Source organism: Diplotaxodon limnothrissa, linkage group LG13, assembly GCF_057381915.1.
Source record: "Diplotaxodon limnothrissa isolate DT_005_m linkage group LG13, D_limnothrissa_male_GT1.1, whole genome shotgun sequence".
Taxonomy (NCBI): domain Eukaryota; kingdom Metazoa; phylum Chordata; class Actinopteri; order Cichliformes; family Cichlidae; genus Diplotaxodon; species Diplotaxodon limnothrissa.
The window spans coordinates 7108785-7125525 of record NC_140608.1 but is presented as its reverse complement, the minus strand read 5'-3'; the positions used below and the strand labels follow the sequence as shown (position 1 = coordinate 7125525).

At 41.3% G+C, this 16741-nt stretch overlaps 2 protein-coding genes across 2 annotated transcripts in view; one reads left to right on the top strand and one right to left on the bottom strand.

Annotated features, from left to right (window-relative positions):
- The window catches only part of akt3a (AKT serine/threonine kinase 3a), a 43346-nt gene extending 37664 nt beyond the window's left edge, over window positions 1-5682 (top strand). Inside the window, exons 10-13 of the mRNA XM_085369717.1 lie at window positions 1975-2189; window positions 2800-2887; window positions 3439-3541; window positions 4145-5682. Of these exons, the coding sequence (XP_085225843.1) occupies window positions 1975-2189; window positions 2800-2887; window positions 3439-3541; window positions 4145-4230 (492 nt within the window). The 3' untranslated portion in view covers window positions 4231-5682. The remainder of the gene's footprint in view (window positions 1-1974; window positions 2190-2799; window positions 2888-3438; window positions 3542-4144) is intronic.
- Window positions 5683-9145: 3463 nt separating this feature from the next.
- The window catches only part of sdccag8 (SHH signaling and ciliogenesis regulator sdccag8), a 60610-nt gene continuing 53014 nt past the window's right edge, over window positions 9146-16741 (bottom strand). Inside the window, 2 exon segments of the mRNA XM_085369718.1 lie at window positions 9146-9326; window positions 9625-9751. Coding sequence (XP_085225844.1) covers window positions 9288-9326; window positions 9625-9751 — 166 coding nt within the window. The 3' untranslated portion in view covers window positions 9146-9287.

Here is a 16741-nt window from a genome sequence, read left to right as displayed (position 1 = left end):
GTGTGTTTCATTCCCCCAGCTCTTCTCTGCAGCTGCCAACTGGGTGACCAGCTTAATTCTCACCCAAACACACATTCACACATAAAATAGCACTCATAAGTCTCTTATTCACTTCCACGTACTGTACATGTTGACTTGCACACATTGAAGCAGTCCGCCTGCATCATTAGCAGTTTAGTGTCAAGTGCATGAGCTCAGTCAGTTAATGACCAGCTTTCCGTGGTATTGAACTGCTGTAGAAACTCACAGGCAGCTGTTTGGTGTGTTCTTCGTATTCTTCCTTTTTTTTTTTCTTCCCTGCGTGGTGCACTGTGACATTTGAATTCAGCCGTCTTATCTAATTGTAGAGCTGGAAAGAAACTGCCAAGTAAAAATGTATTCAAAATAAGCATATTGCATATTTTCTGCCTGCCTTCACGGCATTTTAGGCTGTGGTTACTTTAAATGACAGCAACTCTGTTTAGGATTTAAAATGCAGAAATATGCTAAATAAAACTAGATTTTGCTTCCTCGAGTTTCCTCATACAGTTGATTATATCACATCCGTAACATTGAACTGATACATTTAGAGTGGTATGGTTTGATTTTAGACACTGTTTTCACCTTTTGACACTGCTAATAAGGCCTATGTGAACATCAAAGCACAATTTGCAATTAGTATGCATCAACGTTTTTTTGTTGTTGTTTTTTAAAGTTTATTAAAAGTTTTGATATGTGACCCTGTTTTCTGTTTAATATGAGCCAGTTATGTATTTATGACACCTGTCCTCCCAGCATCTGCCACACAATGTCTGGTGTTAGTTCAGAGTGGAGTATATGTTTTTAAATATTATGATATTATTAAATTCACTGTGTAATTGTTTCATGTCATTTTAAATAGTGGCAGTACAAACAGGCCTTTTGTGAACGTTTTAGTCTCTGTTAGCGTGTGCTCATGTCCACCCTGACTGGTCCATTATTAACAGTGAGTGAGATGTTGTTATTATTGGCGAGATGTACAACATATGCTGTTCTGGCTGCTCTCCAGCCCTGTCTGTTTGTCAGTCACACGCACATACACACACACACACACGTGCAACACATGCACACACTTGTACTCATCATGTTAATAAGCTTATTATGTTAATGAGGGCCTCTACAGCACCTGAAATACCTCTCTTCTTGTTTCTGCCTCCTTCTCTTCTCCTTCTCCCTTCCAGAGGTTTGCAGAGCGGAACATGAGGGGATGAAAGAGAGGAAAGCGAGTGAGGGAAGGCATGATTAGAGGATGGAGAAGGCAGGATAAGACAGGATGGAGAGGATAGTGCAAGGAAGGCAGGAAGGGATGAAGAGTAGGAAGGCGGCCCAAACGCGAGATTTAGATATAAAAGTGACTTACTAAACAGTACAATTTTCCTTAAAACACACACAAATAGACATGAAACACAGCAGTTTACCATGCAGTACTTGTGCCACCCAGCTTGGAGGTTGGTGTGGCCCTGACTTGGACTGGAGGCTGTTCCTGCCTTTTCCATCCAGGGACATTCTTGTCTGTCACTGCCAGGAGAGCTTAGTGTGCCAGGGAGAGCTGGCAGCAACCGGGGGGGCATCTGGTAGGCCACGCCAACACGCTGACTTTCCTACTGTAACAGGAGCCTCTGAAGACCTGCCATCCCATAATATTTGCCTCTGTACGTGGCTGTGTATTGAGAGAGGTGGGGGCTGTCGTCTACACCTTAGTCCTTGATAACTGTGCAGCAACTTCTGTTCATCTCAGACAACTTTTTGGTTTTATTCATCCCTGGAGCCTAATGGCATATTGACTGTCCTTTGGTGCCGTTCCTCGCTCATCTGTTTATTCAATGGATACCTTAAGCAGTCAATATTGTCCAATAAAATAAATGCAGACGTTCACTAGAAAAAGCAGATGCCCAATAAAACTAATGGTCCCATTTTAAAAGACAGAAATTTCGTATCTTTGTGTTTGCTCCTCAGGTCCTGGAGGACAATGACTACGGTCGAGCGGTGGACTGGTGGGGTCTGGGTGTTGTGACGTACGAGATGATGTGCGGTCGCCTGCCTTTCTACAACCAAGACCACGAGAAGCTGTTTGAGCTCATCCTCATGGAGGACATCAAGTTCCCCCGCACTCTGTCAGCTGACGCAAAGTCCCTGCTGTCTGGCCTGCTCTTCAAAGATCCGAACAAACGGTGTGTGTCGAAGCTTTTTTTTTTTTTTACTTTCACATGAAATCAAATTTATTCAGTAATGTGAAGCAGGACCTCTATTAGAAATACTATTTTGATGTCAAATAAATCTCTTTATTCGTATCACCATGTCAGCGAAATTTAAATTTTTACTTTGTATCGCCAATATGGCCCGGTACTGACTTAATACAAGATATTAACAGATCTGGTGAATTGACAACCACCGGCAAAAGTGGGAAAAGTTGGGAAGATGATTCATATTTGTGCCCTTTGTGTAAAGTTATTTTTCAGTTACTACCTTCAGACACACAGAGGAGACTAACTTTAGTTATTTTGCTATATAAACAAAAAACACCCACTACTTTTAGTGTACAGCCACTAATCATACAAATATAGAGATGTGCTGATTCTTACTGCTGTTTTAATGGGCAAAGCCTTTCATTCTGTAGATCACTGATTAGCCACCATTTGTCGATATAGCAGCAGTAAGACACGCCATATAGAAAATTGTAGAAATCTTTCTTACATTCTGTTCACGCTGTGCTGTTCATTTCTTACTGCGTTTGTCACTTCTGCTTCTAACAATCCTGTCTTCACCTGTCCTCTGCCCTAGGCTCGGAGGAGGGCCAGATGATGCTAAAGAAATAATGAGACACAGTTTTTTCTCTGGTATTGACTGGCAGGATGTCTACGATAAAAAGGTATAGTTTGCATGTCTAATTAAACATAATAGGACTGTAGAAAATAATGTATTCAACTTATTAAGACAGGCAGCTGTAAAGAGCACAGTGTTACAGAGATGTGTGACTTTGTATCCTGTGCATGTGTTTCTCATATAACACCATCAAGTGAGAGTCAGGTGGCATCACTTAAGCAGCTAAACAGGTGTCAAGCCTCCTCATTTGACTTTTTTTTAAAAAGTTGTTTTGTTCTGTTGCAGAGTTTAGTAGAGTCCAGTGATTCAAAAGCATAAAAGACCTCCTTGAAATTATTCAGTTGGTTTAACTACTATTTATAGGGTTTTATGGTAATGATGTAAAGACAAGACACTCTGGATCTGAGGCTCGGATGTTAACTATGAATAATAACTGTGGTGAAAGGAGGATTTTGGTGGATTTATTTCTTCTTCTTCCTGGCCTTTTTTTCCTGACTTTTAGTTACAGGAATTTTTATGTCTGTCAGTCTGGAACAACAACAACGCCCACTGCTGTTATTTACAATCTGATGTGATCTCTTCGCATCTCTGTCCCAGCTCGTTCCTCCGTTCAAGCCTCAGGTGACGTCGGAGACAGACACCAGATACTTTGATGAGGAGTTCACAGCTCAGACCATCACAATCACCCCACCAGAGAAATGTGAGTGTCTCGTGCCTCTTTCTTTTCCACACGCGCATATGAACAAATAAGTCAAGAACATAATTTGACTAAATCACAAATTTTGTTTTTTTACAAAGCTGCAGATATTGTCCTTGGACATAATGGTGAAATAAACAAACATGCATTCTCTGTTGTCGGGTGTTTAATACGTGTCAGGATTTCTGTAAAATGTTAGTGGTGAAATGACAGCGTTTACTCAAACAGATGACTGTTTCACACTGTGGAACAAACACCTTTGTCTGTTTATTCGAGTGTCTCTGTGTTAGTCCTCCGGCCACATGCAGCTCTTCTGGGCTTCTGGGATACAGATCGTGCTTTTAAAATCATTTAACGCTGTATTATACATGAACTGATGTGAGGTTCCACTTGTTTGTAGGTCACATGTTAGTAGAATGAAACTGGCACATCAGAAACTTACTTTTTAATTGTTTAACTCGACAGTAACAGAGAAGATGATCAGATGAGAGAGAGAAGTTGTATATTTCCTGATTGATGTCATGTATTAATACAAATGAACTGTGTTATATAGTAAATGCTTTAAAAATGACCTCTGAATCTATACTTTTCATATTTTTTTCTTAGTCGATGAGGATGGGATGGACTGTCTGGACAACGAGAGACGACCACACTTCCCGCAGTTCTCGTACTCTGCCAGCGGTCGGGAATGAACTGTCCATCACAGTGACATCATCACAGCTGGTCTCTGAGGCCATCACTGTGGGCGCAAAGAGACCCACAGCTTTGGACCAACCCAGAACAACCATGACTTGAAGGATTTTTGCCCTTTTCCTCTTCCTCGTTATCTGTTCTTCACCTCTCCAGTGTGCTTCTTTTCTCTCTCTCTTTTTTTTTTTTAATTCTCTCCAATCCCTCCTTAGAAAAAACCTTCAGGCGAAATTACGGTCTAATCCTGCACTGCAACCCCAGGTGATCCGAACTGTGATGTGATCAGTTGTTATGTAATGACCCTTTAATGATGGGTGCACCTCCGGTGGCCTGCTGTGCTTTGACGTGTGTCGGGCCTGCCAAACTCTAAAAATGAACATCTCTGATGCACTTAGACAACAGCTGATGCATTTCTAAGGAGACGTTTTTGTGGCTTCTTTATCCGTGGGACGGAAACACTCAAATCATTCAAAACCCAAACTGCCATTACCAGTTGTATCTCAGGCTTTTGCAGACAGGTCAGATTTGAAATCCTCAGTTACATAATTCTGGGATTTATTGAGGCTGCCTGGCATCGAGGAAGCAGTTGTCACCAGTGAGCAGAATCCTACACACCTCATGTTGTCGAGCAGGATTTGACTCAGGTTTTGCTCAGTGCAAGTCATTATCATCGTTGCTGCTATTTCAACTACTACAACAACTATTACAGGTACCGCTGTTCCTACTGCTCTTATACTATTACTGCTACTACTAAAACCCGGTGCTACAATACTGGCTAAATGCTGCTGATCATTATACAAGCGCCAGCAAAACATGAACCACACTTATGCTTATACAGCTGCAGAACAGCTGCTGCTCCTGATGCACAGCTCTTACACATCAGCTCTGTAGATCAAACGCGTGTCGTGTGTGTCTGTGTGCGTGTTTAAGGTCCAGTTATGGGTTTGTGTTTTAAGATCGCATCTCAAAGCACAGCAGTTCAGAAGGATGTGACTCTCAACCCATGAGCTTTACTACATAACCTACAGTGCAGTGCAAGATGGTCGATGCATATATTACTGCAGAGGTGAAAACAGCTGGTTTGAATGTTTCCCCCCAATTTTTTTTTCTTTTTTAGTTTTCAGTCCCGCTGAGTTTAAATCTCTGAAAGGGAACACAAAAGCAAAACGGTACTTTTGTTTCGACGATGGAAAGCTTTACTGTGACGCATCGTTATAGCGGCTGTTGGATCCATGTGGCTGTACCTCTGTGTCTATGTGCAGGAAAGGGAACCTGAAGAAAGGAGCAGATTCAGCACAGAGCAAAAAAAAAAAAAAAGTCTGAGATGGCAGGGTGAGTGCAGCGATGAGAAAAAAAATCAGGAAAGATGTGAAATATTTATAATGTGATAAGGAGCCGTGAGGTAACAGGTATAAAAAGTATATATGTTTCGTGAGGAGGTACACGTCAACTGTTATGGGTTTACAAGAATCACAGCAATGGTTATAATATATATATATATGTTTTATTTATTGTTCTACTCATCAGTTTTATATTTAACTTTTTCTATTGTTATTACATTATTCTAGAAAGAAATATATTGTTATTTCTTAGGGCTGAGAGGGAAAAAAAAGCACCTCAAGAAACAAAAATGGCTGAAGAATGTAGGAGGGAAAGCAGATAGCCTTCCTGCTCCATTTGTTTTTTTGTTTTAATGTTTTCGTGTTGTTTTGTGACCAAAATGTGACAGGACATATTAAAGACAGACGACGAAAGTTTGGGAGAAACATCTAGGAATCTGCATAATTATCTCAATGAGATGTCAGATATGAAGACTAGTAGATGTTGCTCATATTTATTCTTATTACAGGTGTGTGTCGGTGATGGTTAAGGCACAGTCGGGTGAGAAAGACAAAGTGGAAGTTGAGCAGAAGGATAACAAGTGCAGCACAAAAGGCTGAATGCAAGGCTTTAGCTGTAAGTGTTTTGAGGAGAGGTGAGTTAGCACTCGGTTAAGAAATGTATGTTTGAAGGCGAGTCGTCGTGTTCCTGTCGGTTCTTTGGATGTTTAGAAGATCAAGTTTATTTAAAGATCAGGTCCTTACCACTAAACCATCCCCGCACTCTTCTGTCTATAACGCGCGCCGTCATTTCTCCCTTGTGGACTTTTCTTTGTTTCCAGTCGTCACGTTGTCGTATGTCTTCCAGTCTGACCAACAAGATTTGAAAGTCCCCTCAAAGTCACTGTCTTCAAATGGCCAGTAAGCCTTACGGTTTAGCTCAGAACAAGTCAAAGACGTTGACACCCAGCATTTCTGAGACAAAAATATATATATCGCCAGATGTGAGGTAATATATTTTTAAAATTTTAAAATAGCGACATGTTCATCTTGTGGGGGAGATGTCACCTTCAGTGTCAGGATGACGGATTAAAAGAGTACCAGGGGATGTGCTCTTATTAGCCGTGGAAAACTGTATTCCACTTTATTTATTTGAATGTTTTTTATCTTTATTGATGGATAACTTGAATTTATTTTCTATTTAATTTATTTAATGTTGTTTTGGCGTTTAGCAGTAAGGGGATGTAGCTGTGTTTCAACACTTTGTGCTAGAAATAAATGTCTCCTTTTTTTTTTTTTTCCATTTTCAGATATACAACAAATTACCTGTTTTTCCGCTGCTCTGAAGTCCATATGCTTTACTGTTGCACATCCATTAAACCGCTACTAGGCGCTTTATGGCAGAAAGTATAAAAGGATGGCGCTGGCCTGCAAGCTGTAGTCCTCCTCTGTCCGCTTCACCAGTCCTGAGTCAAAGTGGCACTCAGAACTCTTATGAAAAATACTGCTCTGTGATCGATTGAGCCTGTCTGGCACGGCTGAAGCGAAATGAGTACAAATCCCACCCAGCTGGCACCCTCGACAGGCTCAAGCAAACGCTCCCCAAGTATTTGGAAGGATTTCAGCTTTGATTTGACCCAGGTCTGCGAGCGACTGAGGAGTTCTAGCTGCATGTGCACGCTTAACGCCAAAAATCATTAGAAACCAGAGTTCATAAAATATCGCTTTGTAGCTTCGGCCATAGCACTTTCAACACCCATCACTTTTTATATGACTCAGAGGAGTCTGGTTCAGCTTTGCTTTAAAGGAAGACTTTTAGCTTGTTTTTTATGTTTGTAAGGAAATGAGGATTTTTCAAAACACATCTCCCCCTCCATCTACAACCACTAGCTTTGATGTTGCTCTGATGTTGAGAGTTGGCGAGACTGGATGAAGTGTGTCGCATGCTGAGACGAGTTAGAGCGGCCTGTGAACTGGGCTCAGTTGGAATTTTTAGTAAATTGGTCAGTGTTTGTTTAAAAAAACAAATCCACTGATCAGCCGTGGCACTGATGTCCCAGATTCCTGCTCTGATTCGCAAAGTTTTTTTCAACAGTAAGCCGCCAACTCTCCCACACTCCATCCTCGATGGATACAGGTCCATGTAGTGACAGCAATGATATCAGAGTCTGACTGTGGGGTCAGAGATCCTAAAAAAAGAAGGGTTTCCTCTGACTTTTAATAGGGGGGAAGGTAACGCTTTGTAACACACTTACTCAGTGTGGAACAGCAAATCAGTCGTGGACACGTGGCTCAGTTCTTAAACTGAATGCAGAAATTCATCGTTCCTCACAGCTTTACTGGTGGCCTCAGCAGTTTGAGATTTGATGCTGCGCTGATGGTGTTCCCTCTTAAAGCTGCTGCTGTTTGTACACCTATCACACAACACATAAGACCCCACTCGTGTTTCAGACATATGTAAAATTCTTTCAAGAACTGACCTCTTCCATTGTTAATGAACCCATCAGCTCTAAATGGCAAACCACTCTCCGCCAGGTGATCAGTAAACGGCTCGAGTGTTTGGAAGGTGAAAGTGTTCGACCTCGTGTCTGCGGCAGATTCCCCCTCCCCTCTCCGGTACTAGACCGCTATCATCACATTTAACATAAACAAGCATGAGATGCATTTATTTATAAACGGCAAACAAAAAAAAACAAAACAGCAAACATGTACAAATATTACACAGTATAACTGGGTTTTGATGCCATGTCCATCCACTGTAGCTTTACAGTTGCATGAGACATTTGCGGACAGCTTCCAGCTGTTCGGCAGAGTGGGCCGCGTTTTCCCAAGTCGCTGCGCGGCCGAGGTCGTCGCCGCTCTTGTCGAAGGCACAGAGATGGCGTAGACTCTGACACGGCATCGGGGAAACTCTGGAGAGCTTCACAGAAAAGCGGATCAAACTGCCTTTTTCTGTGCTCCGTGCAGATGCAGAGCTGCTGGCCAGTGAGCCCGCCACGATGTGAAAACAACAAATTACCATCAACATGAAGCTGGTTTTTTTACTCTGTACATCCTTAGTATTTTTACACATAAAATGTATATGATAGGGATGCACATTATTTTCCTTCTTACAGACAGCTTCAATAAAGCACTATGTCAATCTGCTGCCATCGTGTCGACTTTTTGTTCGCTTTGTGGAGTTTCAGCTCAGTCTAAACAGAGCAAAAAAACAATGTTCACTAAAAACTCACAAAATGAGTGTTGGGGGTGCGCTTTGCACACATCATAACAAGCTTTAATACAAATCAAGTCTATGTCCAGTATGGCAGAGGTTTACAGAGGCACTTTATGCACAAAGTTTCCCAGCAAATAAAATCCTGTAATGGAAGTAAAGTTTGGATTAGGATCTTTACAGTTTTTAATCCAGGACACTTCCTATTGGACATTGAGTTGTGCATCATGTTAGCATTTCTATATAAAGAAGTTGTACTTCAGAAAGCTCATTAGTGGACTGAGCTTTTATTTATTAAAATGGATGGGAGGGGAAAAAAAAAAAACATACTTTGAATACTCACTTGACCTATCAATCATAATTACACTCAGTCATGAGACAAAAAACCCAGTTACATGAACACAATCCACAATACCGAATAGAGGACATAAATATCCTCTAAGTAAACAACAGTTTGTTTTCCTGTTGACAAACGAACAGAACATCGTGATCCACGGAGCGATGAAGGGAAACCGGCGAGACAGACTCATGTGGACAGAGTCTCAGTTCGTCTCGTGTTCGGCAGCTTGAAAGACAAACACACAACACATAGTGAGAAGTGTATGTGAACACACACAGAGGCGCGCACAAACACACCCTGTGATAATGAATCACAGCAGAATACAGACAACATGTTTTTCAGCAAATCCAGAACCAGACAGAATCATTAGTCACGAAGGGACAAATGTCTTCTTACTGGTTTTTATTCTTGGTAAACTGACAACTCTTAGCGTGCTCCCAGAGAGAAAAGACACGACTACAAATTCATTTAGTATCAGAACAGTGAGTCACACACAATCACACACTCCTCTGTGTGTTCGTACCTCGATGCGTAGGCTCTGCATCTCCTCGCTCAGTGTGTTTCTCTCCTGCATCAGCTGGTTCTGTTTGGCCAGCAGCTCACACACCTGCTGGGCGCTGCTCTGACAGTGACGGTCCAACTGCTGCAGCCTGCAACGCACACGCACACACACACACACAATATTGACTGAAAGAGTGTGAGAAGGACGTACCCTCCTGGCTAATATAAAACCAAATGTTGTAAATATTGAAAGAGAGCTGGATCCACAAAGAGCTTTTAATATCACCGGACTTTGTTTTGATCACGCAATCAACAGTGTTTACAGGGATACGAGTGCGGTCTAAGTTTTTCACTGTGAGTGCACATAGGGATGATGCAGTAGCTGAAATGTATCAAAGGACTGGATGCTGGCTAGATGTTTATATAATGACGGCTATTAAAAATTCCTCTTCCAGACAGTTTTTGAAAACTATAAAGTACGTTTAAAAAAAAAAATGCTGACTTGAGGCATCGAGTCGATAAGCTTGGTGCATTAAGAGCTAATTTATATACAGAAGAAGTTTAGTCCAGTAGGCCGCATTATCAACCTATTGATAATTAATGAGGAAGAGTCAACAAAAAACAAACAAAAAACCACTCATCTTATGTGAAACTGGATGAAATCTTATTAAAACACTTATTCAGGGATACATTAGTGACACACTCGACCAAATATTTTTTATAAAATGAGTGACTAGTAACCAAAGGTACCAGTTCATGACTCAGCTGGTGTTTCTTATCAACAGAATCAGAGTGAAATAATTAATGAAGTTGCCGTGATGCCCGCAGGCCTCAAACTTTCGTTTTTATCTAACAGCAAACATCGTAACCTGACAGACAGCTCCCTAAAAGTGCAACCACACGTCAAGTCGACACAGCCCGCAACTATTCTGATTGGTCTGTTCAGTACTGCTGATTCCTCCTGTGAATTTAGTACGCAGAAGTCTACATCAGGCCTTACAGGCGTGTCACATTTTCCACCTCGTGGATATGCTGCACTGCAGATGTCTGCAACTGTAAACACTCCTTTGCAGAGACATTACAAGTCAACAGCTCTGCCTGCGGTCTTCAGAGCGATATAGCAGGAATGAGTGCTCGTTATTAACGGAGTATAATCCCTGCATGAGAGACCGAGGGACACCGTGTGCTCACAGGGCAGCAGCTTGTCACTCATACAATCCTTCATCATTTTTGCTGACTTTAATGACTTTATAAGAAAATAAGCTTCACATGGTGTTCAATAAGACTTCAAACTAGTGATGGAGCTCATATACTCCTCAGGACTGTGTTTTCTCAGGTCAAAGATCAAATGAGCCAACGGTAACTTTCCTTTACACTTCTAAACAAAGTGCGTTAGTACAAGAAGTCGCCCCCTGTGGGACACTGAGAGAAGAAGAAAAATGCTGTGACTTCATTTTTAGATTTTCAGACCTATAAGACACATGCATCGTTCCTACTGCTTGCTTTTTCAGGACTTCCAACATAGAGAGTGTTGTAGTATATCACTATATCACTATGTCAAGATCATTACTATGGGCAACATACTGTCATACAGTTGTTTTTTTAAATTTAATGCTTTTTCACTCATAAATGATAATAATGAGAAAATTAACCCATAACTATAGATTGAGTTAGTGCAATAAAGTAAGATTTGATAACATGGGACAAAGTGATCAAAATACATGTTGACCATTCATTTGTTTTAGTCACTGTTTTCATCACTGCAGCGTACATTAGCATCTCTGGATATTACATCTATCTAACGAGATCATTCAAAAGTAATTATTCTTTAAAAATTACTCGGATTTTCTTGGTTATATCATCAGTCTGTCATCCTGTAGCTGTCAAAAACAGTCAGTCTGGTGAGAAAGTTGTGTGTGTGCGCCGTTCTGAAGTTTTGATCTTTATTTGAAGAGTTTCAGTCAGGTTTCAGAGCTCAGCACAGCACAGAAACAGCTTTAGTGAAGGTTACAAATGATCTTCTTATGGCCTCTGACAGTGGACTCATCTCTGTGCTTGTCCTGCTAGACCTCAGTGCAGCGTTCGATACTGTTGATCATAATATCCTATTAGAGCGATTAGAACATGCTGTAGGTATTACAAGTACTGCGCTGCAGTGGTTTGTATCATATCTATCTAATAGACTCCAATTCGTGCATGTAAATGGAGAGTCCTCTTCACACACTGAGGTTAGTTATGGAGTTCCACAGGGTTCAGTGCTAGGACCAATTCTGTTTACATTATACATGCTTCCCTTAGGCAGTATCATTAGAAGACATAGCATACATTTTCACTGCTATGCAGATGACACCCAGATCTATCTGTCCATGAAGCCAGATAACACACACCAATTAGTTAAACTGCAGGAATGTCTTAAAGACATAAAGACCTGGATGGCCGCTAACTTTCTGCTTCTTAATTCAGATAAAACTGAGGTTATTGTACTCGGCCCTGAAAATCTTAGAAATATGGTATCTAATCAGATTCTTACTCTGGATGGCATTACCTTGGCCTCCAGTAACGCGGTGAGGAACCTTGGAGTCATTTTTGACCAGGACATGTCCTTCAACGCACATATTAAACAAATATGTAAGACTGCTTTCTTCCATTTGCGCAACATCTCTAAAATTAGAAATATCCTGTCTCAGAGTGACGCTGAAAAACTAGTTCATGCATTTATTACTTCCAGGCTGGACTACTGTAATTCATTATTATCAGGATGTCCAAAAAACTCACTGAAAAGCCTTCAGCTAATCCAAAATGCTGCAGCAAGAGTCCTGACAGGGACTAGAAAGAGAGAGCATATTTCTCCTGTTTTGGCTTCCCTTCATTGGCTTCCTGTTAAATCCAGAATTGAATTCAAAATCCTGCTCCTCACATACAAGGTCTTAAATAATCAGGCCCCATCTTATCTTAATGACCTTGTAGTACCATATCACCCTATTAGAGCGCTCCGCTCTCGCTCTGCAGGCCTACTTGTTGTTCCTAGAGTATTTAAAAGTAGAATGGGAGGGAGAGCCTTCAGTTTTCAGGCCCCTCTTCTGTGGAACCAGCTTCCAGTTTGGATTCGGGAGACAGACACTATCTCTACTTTTAAGATTAGGCTTAAAACTTTCCTTTTTTCTAAAGCATATAGTTAGGGCTGGACCAGGTGACCCTGAATCCTCCCTTTGTTATGCTGCAATAGATGTAGGCTGCCGGGGGATTCCCATGATGCATTGAGTTTTTCCTTTCCAGTCACCTTTCTCACTCACTATGTATTAATAGACCTCTCTGCATTGAATCATATCTGTTATTAACCTCTGTCTCTCTTCCACAGCATGTCTTTATCCTGTCTTCCTTCTCTCACCCCAACCGGTTGCAGCAGATGGCCGCCCCTCCCTGAGCCTGGTTCTGCCGGAGGTTTCTTCCTGTTAAAAGGGAGTTTTTCCTTCCCACTGTCGCCAAAGTGCTTGCTCATAGGGGGTCATATGATTGTTGGGTTTTTCTCTGTATCTATGAAGCGCCTTGAGGCGACTTTTGTTGTGATTTGGCGCTATATAAATAAAATTGAATTGAATTGAATTGAATTACTACGACATCCCAATTAGTGTGTCCCTCCCTCTGACACAGCCGCTCCTACAGACAATGAACTCTTTCACTGCACACTAGGATTAAACTCAGAGTGTGTGTGTGTGTTCCAGCTGGAGTTCAAGGATGTGTGAGAAATTGTGTGTGTCGAATGTGTGTTTGGGGGTGGTGGATGAATGTGTGTTGAGATATTTCCCACCAGCAGCCCATTATTTCACTCATTCATCCATCCATGCTCCCCTCAAATGCAGTGGTGAACTCATTCATTTACACACACACACACACACACACACACACACACACACACACACACACACACAGATAATGAGAGCGATGTCACAGCACTGGAATGCACATTTACATATTTAACCAGCCATCTATAAAATTATACATATTTCTGTCTTCTATATGAGGAACTTTAGGATAATTTAGAGACTTTTGCACACATAAAACAATGCTTCAAAGTATTAAGTACAATTACTCGAGTACCACAACTTCAGATTACTCATGCTTTACTTATGTATTTTCATTTTTTTTAAATTTACTTCTGCTAGATTTCAAAAGGAAATGTATCATTTAGTCTGATATGTCTATTAAATAAAAATAGCCACTAGTTAATCCTCTATAATATGATGAAATATTAAAGATTAAACCAGTTCTCAATGAATAAAACACTTTTGTGGGAGGATTTATTTATTGTTTTCGTTTCTCTCCTGTGTAGGAACCCGACCTTTAGATTACAAACCACAGACTAGCACCACCTCGAGGAGCATTAGAAGTTATATACTGCTCACATATTGATATGCAGCTAATAAGAATAATCATAAATCCAGTATCTCAAATTCTTAAAATATTTTTAAAGACCAGTATAAAAGAGATTTTAAATACAAAAATGTCCAAATTCCAAAAACTGTACACTTGTTTGGAGCTTCTTTACCACAGTTTACTGCTTCAGTGTATGTGGCATGGAGACGATCAGCTTAAAGCACTGCTGAGTGTTCCAGATTGCTCTGACAGTGTCCTCCATCCTTATTTTTGGATGAGGGATTTCTCATCTTTCTCTTGAAAACATCACATAGATTACTTAAGACTTGTGGTATTAAAACTTTATTTACTACTTACTTAGAGGGAGACAGGAGGAAAGATAAAATGGTTAATAAAGTTAAGAAAGTATCTGCTACACTTTTTGAATTTAAAAAACCAACATCGGTCTCTGCAGAGCTTCTCAGAGCTCATAAGCACCCTGTGAGGAATTTTAATTACTCTGATATGAATTATAAGCTAAAATTGTCGCTGTTTCAACAAGTTCATTAGAAAGCAATGATGTGGGGGGATACAGACAAGGAAGAGCGAAGAAGAGGAGGATGAAGAGGGCAGTGGCTCGGGGCAGAGAGAGACAGAGAGGGGGTAGCTGGGAGGGAGACAGATGCCCCTGCCCTGCTGGTCATGTTGGCAGTGGTAGTGCTGGCTGTGTGAGACAGACGGGGGAGGCGAACATCCCAACACTTCACACTGCTCTCCCCACCCACATGGTCCTCACTCTGCTCTGCAGGGTTTAATCCTTTTTTTTTGCCTGTCCTTCTTCATCATCCCTACCTTCCCTCTTTGAGCCTCCTCCTTCTCCTCCATCCTGTCTCAGGGCCCGCTGAGTGGTTTATCCCAGACCTGGAGGCTCTGTCCAGTCCTGGAGGCTGAGGGCGATGACTCCCCTCCCTGCCTGGTGTTCCTCCAGCCGGCTGCCAAGCTGTCCTGACCAACCACCCCCTCACTCCCTCCTCCCACTCTGCTCTACCTCCTACGCCTTCACACAGCACCACAGCAGGACATCGCCACGTCACCCAACAACACAACAAACACACACACAGAAGCAGCCCCACTGCGGTGAGCGAAGACACAAGGTACAAACACAACCAGTGCGGGGATGTCGGCCACACACACACACGCACATATACACACACACAGCGGAGCACCTAAAGGTCAGAAACAGAGCCTGTTGTTCTGAAGCTGTAAATGTTTGATGAGGGAAGTGTTGGGAATGTGTCGACTGAAGGCCTTTAGCTCCACACCACTAAACTAATCTGAGTCACGCTGGGAAAATGCCAGTCCTTATCCATTCATGCCCTCTGATATCGATACATGTAGATGCACCACTCCGAAAATCAAAGAGAATTTACGGGAGATTTTGTGGCGATGACTTGGCCCGCTTTGAAATCCACTCTATAATCCAACAGGGGTTTTACACTTTGTCTGCTAGTGGAGAAAAATGTGACACTGGAGTGAAAATGTATTCATTCATTGATTAAAGCTGGGAGGATATTTCTATGAAATGATCCACAACTTGTTCACAGAGGACATCCTACAACGGTAAACAAAACAAAACCTGACATATCTTAAAAATCCCATTTTATACCAACTTTAACTTAAACTTTATTACCCAAAATAAAATATTTCTAGTCCTACAGAGAGTTCTGTTGTTTGCATTCAGAAGTTTAACTTAATCAAATTTCTTTTTTCCACGCACAAACCACTACTCTTTAAAATCTGTATCTGAAAACTATCCCTCTTCAAAATGTGGATATTCTTTCAAATGTGAGTCTGAATCATTTAAATCCTCTCTTTAAATAAACATTGTGAAATGACAACATACTAAATGTTTAAACTGAGAAAATGTCTTTCTTTTTTAAAGAATGTGTGCTCTCTTTGAGTTTGATCCCTGTGACGTGTTGGATAAAGACTGGAAACGTTATTTAATTGGGAAAAAAAGTGGGAAAAACACCTGTTGGAATATCTTTAAAGTAATTAGGTTAATTGAAAACAGGTTTAGTAGCAAGGCTGGCCTACAAAACACATGCACTTGGAGACTCTATCTTATAAAAAGAATGTAAAAAGTCCGGATGGAGAGGGGAGTCACCATGTTTAAGGTGTAAGGTTTATCTAAAACGATTAAAAAAATTGGGGGTGTACTACTAAAAGAGTCAGAGATTCTGGAGCAGAATGGGACGAAGTAGGGAGGAGGCCAAAAATCAGGCCTCCAGATAGCACTGCATTTGACAGCCGTGCAGTGGAAATCCGTGCATCGACTCAGGGACGCTTCTAAAAACTAGTCTAAATTAGCATACACTCACCAGCCACTTTAATAGTCCTACCTGTTGACGCAAGTATCTCATCAGCCAATCACATGGCAGCAACTAATTGCATTTAGGCATGTAGATGTGGTCAAGACAACTGCTGAAGTTTAACCCGAGCATCAGAATGGCGAATAAAGTTGATTTAGGTGACTTTGACCGTGGCGTGGTTGTTGGTCTGTATTTCAGAAACAGCTAATCTGCTGGGATTTTCCTCACAAAACCATCTCGACGAGAGGGATCATCCAACATATCAGCACAGAGATCAAAAACCAGCATCGGTGATTGAATGTGAGGCATTAGAGCAGATGGCACACTCAATTAGCACATTTTTGAAGTCGCCATTAATACAGACAAAGTTCTGGAATATTGACATCTTGTTCAGGAAAACTTTCTTATTTTAGC